The sequence below is a fragment of the Plasmodium falciparum genome, assembly GCF_000002765.6.
Source record: "Plasmodium falciparum 3D7 genome assembly, chromosome: 13".
In the NCBI taxonomy this organism is placed as follows: domain Eukaryota; phylum Apicomplexa; class Aconoidasida; order Haemosporida; family Plasmodiidae; genus Plasmodium; species Plasmodium falciparum.
In genome coordinates, this window is record NC_004331.3 from 335,807 (window position 1) to 352,500 (window position 16,694).

The 16,694-nt window shown below is 19.3% G+C and overlaps 6 protein-coding genes across 6 annotated transcripts in view; 1 reads left to right on the top strand and 5 right to left on the bottom strand.

The window, feature by feature from the left end:
- Positions 1–45: 45 nt before the first annotated feature.
- PF3D7_1307400 (conserved Plasmodium protein, unknown function) lies at positions 46–1,457 on the bottom strand (the record flags this gene model as incomplete). Its single annotated transcript, XM_001349765.1, has 2 exons — positions 46–632; positions 881–1,457. The coding sequence occupies 2 exons, from the start codon at positions 1,455–1,457 to the stop codon at positions 46–48; spliced, it is 1,164 nt and encodes a 387-aa protein (XP_001349801.1).
- A 925-nt stretch (positions 1,458–2,382) lies between these two features.
- PF3D7_1307500 (conserved Plasmodium protein, unknown function) lies at positions 2,383–2,649 on the bottom strand (the record flags this gene model as incomplete). The annotated part of the gene is made up of 1 exon (XM_001349766.1): positions 2,383–2,649. One exon carries the CDS (start codon positions 2,647–2,649, stop codon positions 2,383–2,385), a length of 267 nt encoding a protein of 88 aa, XP_001349802.1.
- A 1,471-nt stretch (positions 2,650–4,120) lies between these two features.
- PF3D7_1307600 (DNA-directed RNA polymerase subunit alpha, putative) lies at positions 4,121–6,082 on the bottom strand (the record flags this gene model as incomplete). Its single annotated transcript, XM_001349767.1, has 2 exons — positions 4,121–5,871; positions 5,974–6,082. The coding sequence occupies 2 exons, from the start codon at positions 6,080–6,082 to the stop codon at positions 4,121–4,123; spliced, it is 1,860 nt and encodes a 619-aa protein (XP_001349803.1).
- Positions 6,083–8,718: 2,636 nt separating this feature from the next.
- Positions 8,719–12,426, top strand: PF3D7_1307700 (TOM1-like protein, putative; the record flags this gene model as incomplete). Its single annotated transcript, XM_001349768.1, has 1 exon — positions 8,719–12,426. The coding sequence occupies one exon, from the start codon at positions 8,719–8,721 to the stop codon at positions 12,424–12,426; it is 3,708 nt and encodes a 1,235-aa protein (XP_001349804.1).
- Positions 12,427–12,936: 510 nt separating this feature from the next.
- PF3D7_1307800 (FHA domain-containing protein, putative) lies at positions 12,937–14,982 on the bottom strand (the record flags this gene model as incomplete). Its single annotated transcript, XM_001349769.1, has 3 exons — positions 12,937–13,012; positions 13,153–13,372; positions 13,593–14,982. 3 exons carry the CDS (start codon positions 14,980–14,982, stop codon positions 12,937–12,939), a joined length of 1,686 nt encoding a protein of 561 aa, XP_001349805.1.
- A 1,051-nt stretch (positions 14,983–16,033) lies between these two features.
- The window catches only part of PF3D7_1307900 (tripartite motif protein, putative), a gene marked incomplete at both ends in the record, with an annotated part of 2,979 nt that continues 2,318 nt past the window's right edge, over positions 16,034–16,694 (bottom strand). The window contains one exon of the mRNA XM_001349770.1: positions 16,034–16,694. This exon is cut by the window's right edge and continues 1,848 nt beyond it. Coding sequence (XP_001349806.1) covers positions 16,034–16,694 — 661 coding nt within the window.

Below are 16,694 nucleotides of genomic sequence, written 5' to 3' on the forward strand. Positions count from 1 at the left end.
TATATATATTTATTTATTTATTTATTTATTTATGTGTTTGCCTTTTCAATATATATAGATTATATTTTTTTCGATAAAAAAATATTTTTTTATGTTGTGATCATAACAAATACCATTAAATTGATTGCCATCCATAAAAAAAGAATTAATAATTTCAGCATTCGAATTGATTTCCAGAACCTTTCCTTTTTTTTCCTCTTCACTTAAATCTTTTAGTAGTATTACAAAATTTATATTATCAGTGCAAATAAATAAAGGAGAATAATTTCCGTTTATATACAAGAATCCAGTTTTTATGTAGGTATTTCCTTTTTTAATTAACTTGATAATTCTATTTTCTTTGGTTACACATGCATATATAGTTCTTATATTATCTTTTTCATATATACAAATATTATTAACATATGATAAAGAATCCATATCTATAGAAATCATAGTTTCTATATCTTTATTTATGTAATACATATTACATGTATTCTCTTCATATATATTACCTGAATCAACAATAAATAAATTATTATTTTTACTATCATATAATAAATTATTTATCCCCTTGAATTCTTTGTCTTCATATTCCTCTGCGTATAAATCGACCTTTTTCTGTTTATCTATGATCATTATGCATTTAGTAACTTCAAAAAAATAAAAACAAAAATATATGTACGTATATACATATGCGTAACATAAGGGACAATATATAATATTATATATTACAATCGACATATATATATATATATATATATCATATATCATTTATATTTGCGTTTATATTTTTTTTTTTTTTTTTTTTTTTTTTTTTTTTTTTTAACTTGTTACTATTCATAGTAATGATAAAAATAATATTTGAAAGAATTTTTTAATTTTTTTTCTTTATTATTACTAGGGTTAAATACATAGAAATTATAATCATTATCTGAACATAAACATTCTGAGGAAAAATCTATACTAATATATTTTTCTTCTTGAATATTTGTTTTTTTCTTTTCTTTTTTTTGTGTTTTTTTTTTATCTCCTCTATTTATTATATTTTCTACATCATCAATGGAATCGTAATATTTTTCTCCTTCCTCGTCATCATCCTTTTGCGTTTCATATGAAAGTTCATTTTGTGCTGTTACTCTTTCTTTTCTATAGGAGGATGAAGAAGATATTGATGATGATGATGATGACAAGGAGGATGGTGATGATGTTAATGAGCGTGATGTTGGTGATGTTGATTTATTTGTATTTTGTTTTATATCATCTATTACAAAATTATATCTTAGTATATCCCCTGTACTTGTTATAACACATAATTTTCCTTCTACATCTATACAAGGAGAAAATATATCTATATCACTTTTGTAAAAAATTTGTATATTTGTGTTTCTTTTTTTATCTTTTTTTTTTTTTTCTTTTTCATTTGTACAATTATTAAACCAATTATTATTATTTCTTTTATTTTGGTCATTATTCATTTTTTTTTTTTTTTTTTTATAATTTACTTTAAATATGATTTTTAAATATATATTTGTTATATAACACCTTCATTCAATAAGATTCATTATATTATTTATTTATTTATTATTTTTTTTTCCATCTTATTTTAATAAAAGATAATTTTTAAAGGTGTATATTAGGAGAGTAATTCACGTATTTTTTTTTTTTAAAATAAAAAAATGAAATATACACATATATAATATCTATAAGACAATAAATAATAGTTCCTCATTTTTCTTTAATATTTTTGAAAAATAGTACTTAGATATATTTAATGTCTTATAATACTACATTATAAATATATATCTACCCAATTTTATGCAATGAAATATATTATGTACCTATAATTCTATGTATTTTTTTTTTTTTTTTTAGACACATTATTATTTATATTGCAATTTTCTATGTTATATATAGTCACTGTTTTTAAACAAAAATTTGTACACAATAATTAAATATAAATAAAATAAATAAATCTAAATGAATATATATAAATCAATATATATATATATATATATAATTCGGTATTCTATTTAGACGCAAATAACACATTTAATATGTTCAAATTATGGTGAGTCTTAATAATTTTATATCAAAAAAATAACAAAAAAAAAAAAAAAAATCAGAATAATATGCATTTTGTATATATTTATATAATGATGAAAATAAAATATGGACAGACGAAAGGAAAACATATGTAACATTTTTAAGAATGTATGTGGTTATATACCATAACATACATTATGTAAAATATATATATATATATATATACATATTGAAGAAAATGAAAGAAAAAAAAAAAAAATTAATTTGAATTACAATAATTTAATATAAAAAAGGAATAAATAAATATAAGGAAAAACTAAAAAATTAAACATTAAATAAAAAGATAAGCTTAAAAGATCAAATTGAATTACGCTCTTTTTTGGTAGTACATGTCACATTGAAATTAACATCACTATAAGTTCTTAAAATGAATTTTTTCCTACGCATGTCAGAATCTGATAAACATAATTTTTCTTCAGGGAAAGGTTGTTTTAATTTTCCTTTTTTTTTTTTTCTTCTTCTATTTTTCCTTGAGTTTCTATTTTCACTTAATCCTATAAGATTTAATAAAGATTCTTTGTGCGTATAAAATAAATAACTACACACTGAAATTAAAGTGAACATTTTTATTTATATATAAGGAAAATGCGGTATATATTATATATGTTTATATAAAACAAATATGTATATATGTATATATATATATATATATATATATATAATTATTATATCCTATTTTATTTTTTTCGTTTATCTGTGTTAAAAATTTTCCAATAAAAAAGTCAGAATTGCGATGACTTCAAATTCAATCAAACTTGGGTGACAAGTTTCATTTAATATGAACTAGGTGATTATTTCACTGTAATATTATTTTCTGTTATTCTTAATAAAAAAAACAAAAACATATAATATTATAAAAGGAAAAAAAAAAAATATATATATATACATTATATACAAAAATATAAATATAATATATATTATATATATTTATATGTATTTACCTTCTTTATTTTTAACATTTAGACAGAAATTCAATATAGAAGAAACTCACGTTTCGATTTTCTTTATAATTTAATACTAGTGTACAGAAAAAAAAAAAAAAAAAAGTATATATATATATTATATCATTTAATAGAATAAATTTCTCTAAAAATAAATATGTACAAAAATATATAAAGAAAAAAAAAAAAAAAAAAAAAAAATGTGTATAGATATTATTTACCCAAATAAACTTTTTAATTAACGCTGATCTAAATAAATAAACAAATAATAAAAACAAGGAACAACAAATATATATATATATATATATATTGTATAATATAAATTTTTGTAGATTGTAAAAAAAATTTAATGAAGTTAATTAAATATAATTTTTTCTACACATAGAAAAAATAAGTAATTTATGTTCTTTGATTAAAATGTAAATTTATTTATAAATGGTGTTCCATAAAATAATTGTCAACCAAAAAAAAAAAAGAAAAAAAAAAAAAAAAAAAATATATATATATATATGTATATATATAATAAGGAAAATATATATTAAACTCTTATATATATATACAGTTGCATGTTGTGTTTAAAATTTTTTTTTCAAATAAAATAAAAAAAAAAAAAAATGAAATAACATTTAATGTATAATTTATATAAAATTGGACAAAAAAAAAATTAAAATAAAATTGTTATACAAAAAAAAAAAAAAAAAAAAAAAAACAAGAAACACATAAATGATTATACTTTGTAAGGTGTTTAAAAATGAATAATAAAAAAAAAAAAAAAAAAAATGTATATAATATATTATTTTTATGTATTATAGATAAGTTAAATGAATAAAAAAATATTTTTTTTGTAATAAACAAACTATATTTAATATATATATATACATATATATTTATTTATTTTATTTTATTTTTTGAACATGCATATGTTATTACAAAGAAGCGCACATTGAATGTTCTCATTAATTTGCACCTTTTATACCTCATGAATAGCTTATATTAATTTTGTTTTTTAAATATATCATATAAAAATATATGACATATATGTATATATTTATTCATTTACTTATAGTACTAAATCATTTTGAACTACTTCATTATCATATTCCTTCATCGTATATTTCTTCATGACCTACGTGTGGATTTTTTTCCAAAGGTCTTTCAATTACCCATCTAGGGGGATTCATATTTCTTTCAGACTTATCAACAGGCCAATCAAGCAAGCAGTCGTGTCTTTCTTCATCAGGTACCATTTCTCCTTCAGATGCAGATGGTCCTTTTTTAATTTGTTCCTTTCTTTTTTGAATTTCTTCTCGCATTTTTTTACTTTTTTCCCACATAAGATTTCTTTCTTCTTTTGATTGTTCACTTTCTGGGTCGATATTATATTGTCTGTGTACATCTTTTCTATATAACCAATTTTTGGTTTCTTCTAACTCTTCTGACGTTGTTTTATATTTATTCCATGGTACATCAGTATATCTATCTTTATCCATATAAAATTCAGGGTTACGAAATTCTTCGTCCAAAGAACCATCGTCACATATATGACAGTTATTATAAAGCGCATTTTCAATATATTGAAAATTTTCAGATATATAATCAATAGTTTTTAAAAGTGCTGATTTAGGTGTAATTGAACCATCTGTATGCATTTCTACAATATTAATTTCTCCAAGCGTATCTAAATTAATACCTCTTCTTTGACCAGTAAATACAAAATGTTCAACAGGTGTACAACTACTAGAAAAATGAATAAAATTATCTTTACATATATCTCGATTTCTAGATTGTGACCCATATTCTGGCATAACGTATTCTTCAATACTTTCTATTTTTACATCCATGGACAAATAACTACCAGCAGCAACTGAACATATATATTGATTTCTATTTACAATTTCTACATTCTTAGGTAATTGCATATGACCTGCTACTACTATCATTGGACCTTTAATTCGAAATTTCCCTATCATATAATTATCCATATCGACATCCTCTGGTACATTTTTAAAAGTTATTTGTCTTAAATTCTGAGCTAGATCAAAAAAATTTTCTCTTACCCCAACTATACAATAAAATTCATGTTTCATATTAGGTATTCGTAAAGCAGTTACTCTTCCTCCCTTTAAATGTTTTATAGCAACTCTTCTAAATGCATTTAAAAATATAGGTGATAATTCTACATCATGAGAATGCATAAAAAAATATGTATATGCTCTACCTTCATGATATTTTACTGGCTGTATTTGTTTAAATCGAAAACCAAAAGTTTTAGGACCTCCTCTTTTTGCATCATAATATGTATCATCTAATAATTTTTTATCTAATTGATAAGAATCAATTAATGATTTCTTTTCTTTACATAAATCATCAAAATATTTATTATATTTATGAAAATCATATATCTCAGGTTTATAATCCATAGGCATACCTTCATATACCTTTCCACCCTCATAAATATATGGAGGTAATTCACCTATTGACCTATTCATTTTATCTACTCTTTCTAAATCTATTTCTTTTAAATCCTTTTTAATTATTTCATTATCATAAACATTATATCGATGTTCCCTTTCCTTTTCTCCTTTTCTTATTTCAAACCAATTCATTTTATTTTCGGATCCTCTTCTTTTCCTTTCATCATCATCCATATCATCATATTTATGATATGCTTCTTCATATTCTTTCAAATAATCTTCGTCAATATTTTCTTTCCCATCTTTATTTTCTTCATCAATTCCCTCAAATTTATAAATATCTCTGTTGTTATATTTTCTATTTTTCACACCCTCATTTTGGTTGATATAAAATCGTTTGAGATTATTGGGTTTATGTCTCTCAGGGTTCTCTACAAAAAAAAATATATATGAATAAATAAATAAATAAATATATAAATATATATATATTGTTTTTTTTTTTTTTTTTTTTTTTTTTTTTTTTTTCGAATTACTAATTTGTATGGGCAAGAAAGCCGGGTTTTTAGTTTTTAAAATTACACAAAAAGACCAATAAATATTGCACTCTGTTAAAAAGAATAGTAATAGGAATAATAATGACATTATATATTTCTACTCATATTACAATGTGAGAAATATCATCTCAGTCATATTCATCTTGAAAATAATTCTGAAACGTATATAATATCTAATGTCGACAAAAAAAGAAAAAAAGCTAGCTATTTGTGTAGGTAAATGTTTAATATGAATCAATATTAATGGATTATATGCCCATTAAAAATTTTTAATTTATAAAAAAGAAAAAATAAAAAAAAATCTTAAAATATTGAATTCGTTCAAGAAATTTTAATTATAACATTATAAAATAAAAAAACAAAACAATTTAATAATTATCCAATGAGAAATATAATATATATTTATGTATAGATATTATTTTCCTTTTTGAAAATATGTTAACATATATGTATATAGTTCCAAATGAAAACTTTCATTCTTTCTTTTTTTCAAATATTTAATTTTACAAATGAACAGTATATAAATTCCCTTTAATTTTTAAATGTATTTTATTCCTTCATCATGTGCTTTTTATTTTTTTCTCCCCCTTATTTAGTATTATTATATATTGTAGTAATACATAATTACTAAATTTCATCTTTTTTTTTTTCTTTTTTTTTTTTTCTTTTTTCATTTACACACAATAATATAAGAATAAAGAAAAAATACAGTAAAAGGTAAAAAGCCGAAACACATGATGTAATATTATCTTTTCAAACACCATATATTCCCTTTATTTTTATTATATATACATAAATATATATAATATATATTATATATATATAAATTTTAATTATATTATGCCTCAATCATTTTCTTTATATTTTTTTTTTTTTTTTTTGTTTCATAATGGTATTTTTTTACAGTTTTCATTTTTTAGTACTTTAATAATAAAAAAAATATATATATATATATAATCCTTAGCAAATTCAAAATATTAGATGTGTGCAATATATAAGTATATAAATGAAAAATATAATATATATAAAATATTATACTATTATATATATATATATATATATATATGATATTTATATTCTTTTTTTTATTTTTTTAAATAAGATAAAAGTAATTGTATTTAAATAATATTATATGAGAAGGAATGGTTTAAGATTTTTTTGTTTTCTAAAAAGTACTACTTTAAATAAAAAAAAAAAAAATAAAATAATTAAAAAAGAGGGATTAAGTTAAAATATTATACACAAATAAAAAAATGTAATATATAAATAAAAATATAAATATATTATATAAATATATATTCACATATATATATATAATATATATATATATATTTAAATTTGTTCTTAGTGCTTAATATATATATATAATATATATTATACATAATTTATATTCTTCTCATTATTATATATATATATATATATATATATATATTATATTATATATATAAAATTTATCTATATTTTTTTATTTGAGGAAAAAATTTTGTTTATATAAGAAGAAACATTTTTTTTCTCTAGCTGATTTTTTTTTTTTTTAAAAGGAATAAATTTTAAAAAGAAAAAAAAAAAAATTTTTAATTATATAAAATATATTATTATATATTTTTTTTGTATTATAATATTATCTTTTTATTGTTAATTTTTTTTTCTTTTTTTCATTTTTTTTTTTTCTTCGCTTTTTTTCTTTTCTTTTTTTTCATTTTTTTTTTTTTCTTTTTTTTTTTTTACATAATTACTTTTCCTTCCTTTTTTATTTTATTTTAATTTATTTAATATTATATTATATATATATATATATATATATATATATATATTTATATATATATTTGTTTGGTGTAGCATAAATCGAATAAATTAAAAATAAATATATTTTTTTTATTTTATCATATTGTTTTTTTATAATTGAGATTTATAGATTTTTTTTAAGAATCTCAAAATTTTTATGTGTTATTTTTATGAGTTATACATTTATTTTTCTATATTTCAAGAATAGGGAAAAAAAAAAAAAAAAAATGATTAAACACAAATTATCATAGGTGAAATGAAAAAAAGAAAAAAAATTTTCTCACGGATAATATAATGATATATTATATAATTTGATATATATATATATATATATATATATATATATATATATATTAATGATATTATAATTCAATATGATATATAAAATATTTACGTCTTTATTATATTATTTTATATATATATAAATCTTTCTTTTCTTTTTTTCTTTTTTTTTGTGGAAATAAACAAATGTATATAATAAAGGAAATGTTTTAATTAAAGTGTATCGTCTTTATTATATTTAACTGTATAGTTTTATTTTTTTATTTTTTATCATTATTTTTTTTTTTCAATAAATTATTAAAAATTATTCAATTTGATAACAAGGTTCTTTTAAAAAAACCTTAAGTATACATAATAAATTGATTTAATTCAGTTTATATTTTTTTTTCTTTTTTTTTTTTATTATTATATAGTAGAAACATTGTTTTAATTAAAATTAGAAAAAGAAAAAAGAAAATAGCTTATACATACATATATTATCTTCCATTTTGTATTATTTTCACACAAAATAAAATAAAATAAATAAATAAATATATATATATATATATATATATTTATATATTTTGATTCACTTTTTTTTGTGAAAAGGGAAATATATATGTATGAATGTTCAATATTGCTACTTACATATTATATTTCATCTAAGGATCGTAGATAATGGATAATCGAGGTATACGTAGAAGGAAAGAAGGACAAGAAAACGATATCAATATAGTGAATAATGCCGACATATTTATTAGAGAGACTTCAAGAAATAGTAGTAATAATTGGAATAATAATATAAGGAAATATGAGAATGAAAATAAAAATATGCATACTAATAATTCTGTAAGAAATATAACAAGGAAGGGAATGGCAAGTGATGATTCATCAAATGATGGGAAAAAAAAATCTGTGAGTATATTTAATAGTGCTAATATAAGTTCTATATCAAATAATTGTATGAAATCATTTAATAATATTTTGAATAATATAAATTATAATATAACTAGTGCAACAACATTTAATATTAATAATAGTAGTAGTAATAATAATAATAATAATAATATATATAGTAATAATTATAATAGGAATCATAATATGTTTAATAATAATAATAATTTTTTACAGAATCATAGTAAAAATAGCTTTTCCAAAGGTTTTGGAATACAAAATAATGCAAATGTATACAACCAACATTATAATAATAATATAAATCAAAGGACTGATAACTATAATTACAACTACCACAATAATAATAATAATAATATCAATAGTTCTAATGTTAATCAGCAATATGGTAGTAGAAATGAACCCACACTTAATAGCCACGATTTAGAAAAATTTTTAAATAATAACGAGAACGTAAATAAAAATCATTCGAACAGTAGCTTTAGTAATAACTTCTGTATGAATGAAATAAATAGTTTAAAAAATATTACAAATGATGATACATATGTTACGTGTCTAGAAAATTTATTAAGGAATCATGGAAATATTGATACTAATGAAATGTATAAATATAATGATAAGAATATTAATTGTTTGAATGATATCATATTTTTAGATGTATATCGAGCTTATAATGTATTAACATACATGCAAGAAAAAGTTAGTGTTATAATTTTTACAATTAAATTTATAGGGCAAAAATTAAAAAGAAAGCATGTACCTGAAGAAGTTGTTATTTCTTTGGAATTTCTAAATTTCTGTGTAAAGAACCTAGGTTTATTTTTCGCTAGATTTATTGATGAAAGTTTTATGAAAAAGATAAGTAAACTCTTAAGAACGACGACTTTAAAAAAATCATTAACAAAAGATGTTAAATCGAAATTATCCAAATTTTTAATAGTACCAATTATACATCCAGGTGTAGCTACAGATCCAAGACTTCATTTTATTAAGAGAAAAATTTTATTCATGATGCAGTTATGGCATGATTCTTTTATATTACATCAACATATATGTACGGCAATATTTGCTGAATATAAATCATTAAAAGAAAAAGGAATTACATTTCCTGTTATTAATAAAGCTGAGAAGTTTTTTGTAAAAAATGCTGATATGTCTCCATCTTTTTCGGATGATAATATACTTCATGAGATACCCTTAAATTTAACACAAATTAATAATATTATGAAAAGTCTAAAAGCAATAAAAAATATGACGAATGGTCAAGAAAAAGTTAAATGTATACAAATTGTTTCCAAGTATAAAAATGATATATTACAATCTATAAACAAATTATCGGATTATAAAGGAAATTCTAACATATCATTAACTTTAAATTCTTTATTATATATTAATGATCAAATATGTATTTTTCAAAAAGATATCCAAAATGAAAACTTGGAAAATTTACAAAATAAACAACATGATAATAATAATAATAATAATAATAATAATAATAATACTCCAGATAAACGTTTGGAAAATAGTAATGACAACCATGAAGATAATCATCATGATTATAATGTTAATAATAATATTAAAAAAAAAAGTAAAAAAAAAAATAAAAACAACAAAGATAAAGATAATACCCAAATGGATAATCTTAATAATATCATTTTTAATAAATATGATCCATGGAATGTTGAACAAAAAAATGAAAAAACTAATGAAAACGATAATATCAATAAATTGTTTTTTAACAATGAATCAGAACATTTTGATCAAAGTAAAAAAAATTCATCATTTAAAAATTTAATAAATAATCAAAATAATGACTCTTTGTTGTTTAATAATGATATCATGTTTTCATTTGCAGAAAATGATTTACAAAATGTAAAGGATATTTCAAAAAAAAATGAAAATCACATATTATTGGATCATATAGATAGTAAAAAAAATAATAATAATAATAATAATAGTAATAATATTATGCAAGATGGTGAAAATATAGAAAATGTTGATGATAAATATAGCTTCTTTAACGAATTAAATGATTTTGATTATAATACATATAATATATCATCTAGCCAAAATATAAACAATTTAGAACTTAATAATAATAATAAGGATTGTTCATATGGAAAGGACACATTGTCAGATTCTCTCAACCATTCAATGAATAATCAAACGGTAAGTGATATTTCAAAGGAGAAAGAAAAATTAGATTATCCCATAAGTAATCAAATAAATATTGTAAATTCTTCAAGTTTGAATATTATAAATAATAATATGTGTGATGATCCAAAAGAATTGAATAATGAATGTATTAATGAGAAAAATAATATTTACATGGAAACGGAAAGTCTAAATTTTAGCAATTTCAAGAGACAGGAATTACATGATTTCAATAATGAAAATCCACCTTTTACAACCAATCAAATAAAAAATCATAATTTACAATTGAATAATGAGGATAATGATTTGTTGAATGATAGAAATGACAAGGCTAATTTAAAGTTACAAAAAAATAATATTATATTAACAAACGAAAGGAATAAATCACTATACTTAGATGATAATAATAATAATAATAATAGTAATGATACGAATAGGGATAATAACTTAAAAGTGTATGACAATTTTATGATAGATAATACATCTTATATTATAAGTACCGATACATCTTCGTATAAACCAAAAAGTTCTCCTGATATAAAAAATTGTTCCATTGCAGACAACGAACAAAATGATAAAAACGATAAGAATCATTTGAATTATACTTATAAGGAAGAAGATGTAAAAGAGATGAATGTGTATGATCACATGAGTAAGAAGGATTATCACGATTTATTCGACACATTTGGATTTAATACAAATGAAGAGAAAGATCAAAAGGAAGACGCTCATAAAAACGTGCCTCTTGAAAATGTTATTAGTGATAATATTAATAAGGAAGATGATCATAATGTAGAGTATAAAATTAGTTCCGAATCCAATGATAACAACCATTCAGAATATAATGCACAAAAAGGGGATGATAATGAACATATATATAATAATAATAATAATATCGAAAATAATAAAAGTAATAATAGTAAGAGTGATAATCATGAAGATAACAATAACAAGAGTGTTAATCATGAAGATAATAATAATAAGAATAATTATGATAAAATGGTAAATAAAGGTGATGCACATATTTTGGATCCATTAGACAACAATAAAATGAATGAGGAAAATGAAAATACTCCAGTAGAGCAAATTTTAACAAATAACGAAAAAATAGAGGATGTCAAAAATAATAATACTAATAATAATATATCCATACAACATAATGAAAATGAACAAAAGAGTGATCAAGATGAAGATGAAGATGAAAATGAAGACGAAGATTCGAACGATATTAATTTTGATGAAATTGATGAAATCACAAAAGCTATAGATGACCTCAACGATAATTTTGAAAGTATGGATATGTATAAATATGATCATTAGGTATATATATATATATATATATGTATTTTCTTTTTCCTTTTTTTTTTTTTTTTTTTTTTTTTTTTTTGGTAATTTATGCTTCAAAATTGTGTACATATATAATATATTATATGTGTTTACATTTTATTTTTCGTTTTTGATTTATTTTGATTTTTCTTTTCTTTTTTTTTATGTATGTATATATATATATATAATAATAATAATAAATTGTTTAAATTAAAAAATTTGAATTTGTTTTTTTTCTTTTTTTTTAACGAATAAAATTTTTATGTTTTTATAATAATTTAACAACTTAAAAACATTTAAGTTACAAATAAAATTTTACTATGAAAATGAGACATATTAAAAAAATAAAATAAAATAAAATAACAAATATGTATAAACATAGTAGTTTAATTATAATAATATAACAGATAAAATAAAAAATATATATTTATATATGTCCATTAGTTCTCAAATATTATATAAATTGTATGATCTTAATATTCTTTTTAAATAAAAAAAAAAAGATTAATCAGCTTGGCAAGTATCGTGTAGTAAAACAAACTCGCGGTTGGAACTTCCAAACCTGATTATATCAGTTTCTCTATAAAATAGAATAAAATAAAAAGTGGTAAATAAATAAATAAATAAATAAATATATATATATATATATATATATATATATATATATGTGTATACATTTTCATGTTCGTCCATATTTTTATTATTTTATTTTTTTCTTACCTCAGTTCGTAATATTTATTTGGTTGAATTTTTTCATTATTTATGTAAGTACCATTGGTACTATTAAGATCAAGAAGAAATGGTAAAATTTTACTTTCGTGTTTTTTAAATTGAATGACAGCATGTTGCTTAGATATACTAATATTATTTAGTTGAATATCTACAGCTAGCTGTTCTTTTCCGATTAAGTAATAAGACTTGTCATGTATGTGTAATATTTCTGCGAAGAAAATGATATGAAATAATATATTAATATATATATATATATATATGTTGAATTGATTTATTTGTTAAGCTTAAAAAACATGAGGACAACACATAAATTAAATTATAAAATACAAAATACTGTTTAGTATATATATATATATATATATATATATATATATATATATATATATATGTAATTAATTAATTAATTATTTATTTATCTAATACATTACTTTGAGGCTCGTTGTTATTAGAATCCTTGAACATATAAAGTCTCCATTTCTTATCCGGCTTTTCAGCATCTATACTTTCAGTATATTTCATTTCAATTCCATTTTTATAAATCTTTTCTTGAGCTAATAAACCAGAAGGATTAAAATTTTGTGTTTCTTTTTTTTGAACATTTTTTTTTTCTTTTTCTTCTTCAGATTGTTCTTCATCTTTTTCATTTTTGTTTTTTCCTTTGTGTGTATTATTAAAGTTTTCCTTCTCATAATGTTTTGTTGATTTTCTTTTAATATCTTGTTCATTATACCTAATATTATGATTTTGTTTCCCATATTTATCATATTTGTTATATTTATCTTTATTGTGATAATGAGAAATAGAAGATCTATTTTTATCATATTCCTTTTCATTTATATTATTATCATTTTTTTTAAGTGTCTGATAGGAATTTTTATTCTTATCTTTATATTTTTCTTCTACACCTTTTTTATCATTTTCTACATCTGAAGAATATTTATCTACTAATATTTTGGATGATTTACTTTTTTTCCTAGCATTGTGATCCACAGTTTTATGATGTTTCATTTCTTCATCTTCACTTGTTATGTTTCTATATTTTCTCTTACTATCGTAATATGAATTATCTTTACTAGTTCTTGTATGTTCACTTGATTTCTTAAGAATATAAATTTTATCCATTTGTTTATCATATTTATCATGCCTATCATGTTTATCATGCTTATTATATTTATCGTGCTTATCATATTTATCGTGCTTATCATATTTATCATGCTTATCATATTTATTATGCTTATCATATTTATTATGCTTATCATATTTATCATGCTTATCATATTTATTATATTTATCATATTTATCATGCTTATCATATTTATCATGCTTATCATATTTATCATGCTTATCATATTTATCATGCTTATCATATTTATTATGCTTATCATATTTATCATGCTTATCATATTTATTATATTTATCATATTTATCATGCTTATCATATTTACCATTCTTATCATATTTATCATGCTTATCATATTTATCTTTTTTGCAATATTTGTCACCTTTTTCTTTACTCTCAGACGAGCTTTTATAATTATTACGCTTCTTATCATTATACATATCTTCATTACTATCTTTTTCTTTTTTTGATTGAGACCTATTTGTGCTTATTTCATTTATATTTTCTTTAATACTTTTTTTATTGACGTGATTATCATATCTATAAGAATTTGAGCTGTCAGCTGATAAGTAAACATCATCATCTTTCAAATTATTTATATCATATTTTTCATTTTCTATTTTCTTTTTTAATTTAACACATTCATTATTATCATCTTCAGCATCATTTGATGTATTAATTTTTTCTTCGGTGTTCATTTTAAATTTTCTTCAAAATTTTGGGCATCTATATAAAATATATATTATATATATATATATATATATATATATATTTTTTTTTATTTATTTATTTAAATTTATTTTTTTTATATTTCTTTATTTATTACTAATTTGGTATATATTTTATTTTCATCATTTTGTTATTTATAAAAGTGTATAAATATTACTGTATATATATTTTTTTTCATTTATATATTCTATTTATATATATTTGTTTTAAAAGTTATATCTTAGATATATATACTTTTAAAACATATATATATAAATAGAATATATAAATGAAAAAAAATAATTAGGCGTTAAGAATATATGAATATTTTCCCCTTAAAATATTAACAAAATGAATATATTGTATATATATAATAATATATATATATATAAATATATATATATATTTTTTTTTTTTTTTTTTTTCATTTATGTATCATTTTAGCTATATCCATCTTATTTATTTATTTATTTATTTTTTTAATATTTTATAATTCTTTAATTTTTTACGTATATTTAAATTTTATATCTATAAGGTTAATTTTATATATACATTGAAGACATGTTTGTATCATATATATATTAATTTTTTCTTTTTTTCTTAAATTTTTGTATTCGAAATATAAGTAACTTTTAATAACAAATGAAAAAATATGAAGAAGTATAAATACAACTTCAATTCGATAACATGAATACATTATATATATATATATGTACGAAAAAGAAAAAAAAGTTGATAATATTTGAATTTGTCAACATATAAAAGAAAATTATATATAAACATATATCTATATATATGATGGCAAATACAAAATGTGTTATTTATTCATGATGGCCTTAAAAAAAGGAAAATATTCAAATAGAAAACTTAAAAATAAAATTATAAAAAATGATAAATAATAGAAAATATGTATGAAGTGTATGTATACATTTTTTGAATAATAATAATTTATAAAAAAAACCTATGGTTATCCAATATTTGTATATATATATATATATATATATATATCGTATATATGTTGGTTTGTTTTAAGTATGTATTTTATTTTGAGTCTAACATATTGCTTTCATTTAAATATGCCTGTAGATATTTAAGATAACTATTAATTTGTGATGCATAAAAATCCATATAGAAAATTTTGCTTTCTCTAATTTTTGATAAGTCTTGTATAGGTTTAAAATCATTATTTAATAAAATAGTTTTATCTATAATATCAATATTATTTGTATAAAACTTAATAATATCAATTGGATTCGTATGAAATTTATTTTGACGTATTAAGTTAATAGTTTTTTCTATATCTTCATATTTCGAATTTAATAATTCTATATATTGTAAATTATCCTTTTTGAATTTCTCTATATATGTATCAAATTCATGAAATATTTCTTTTTCTTTTTTAACAAGATTATTAAAAATATAATTTACTTTAGTATTTAAATTATAATAACATTCACTTAAATGTGCTGACCAGTCATTTTTTATATCTTCTAGAGATTCATAAAAATTCTTTTCTAAATCGTTTATTAATTCGTTTATAATTTCATTCCACTGTATTAAATAATTATTTAAAACTGTTATAAATGCTGTGTTAATATTTTCTATATTACAATTATTTGTATGTATTCCATTTATTGCACATTCTGAACAGAAACATAATGATAAACATGTATGACAAAAATATTGTATTGGATAATTATAA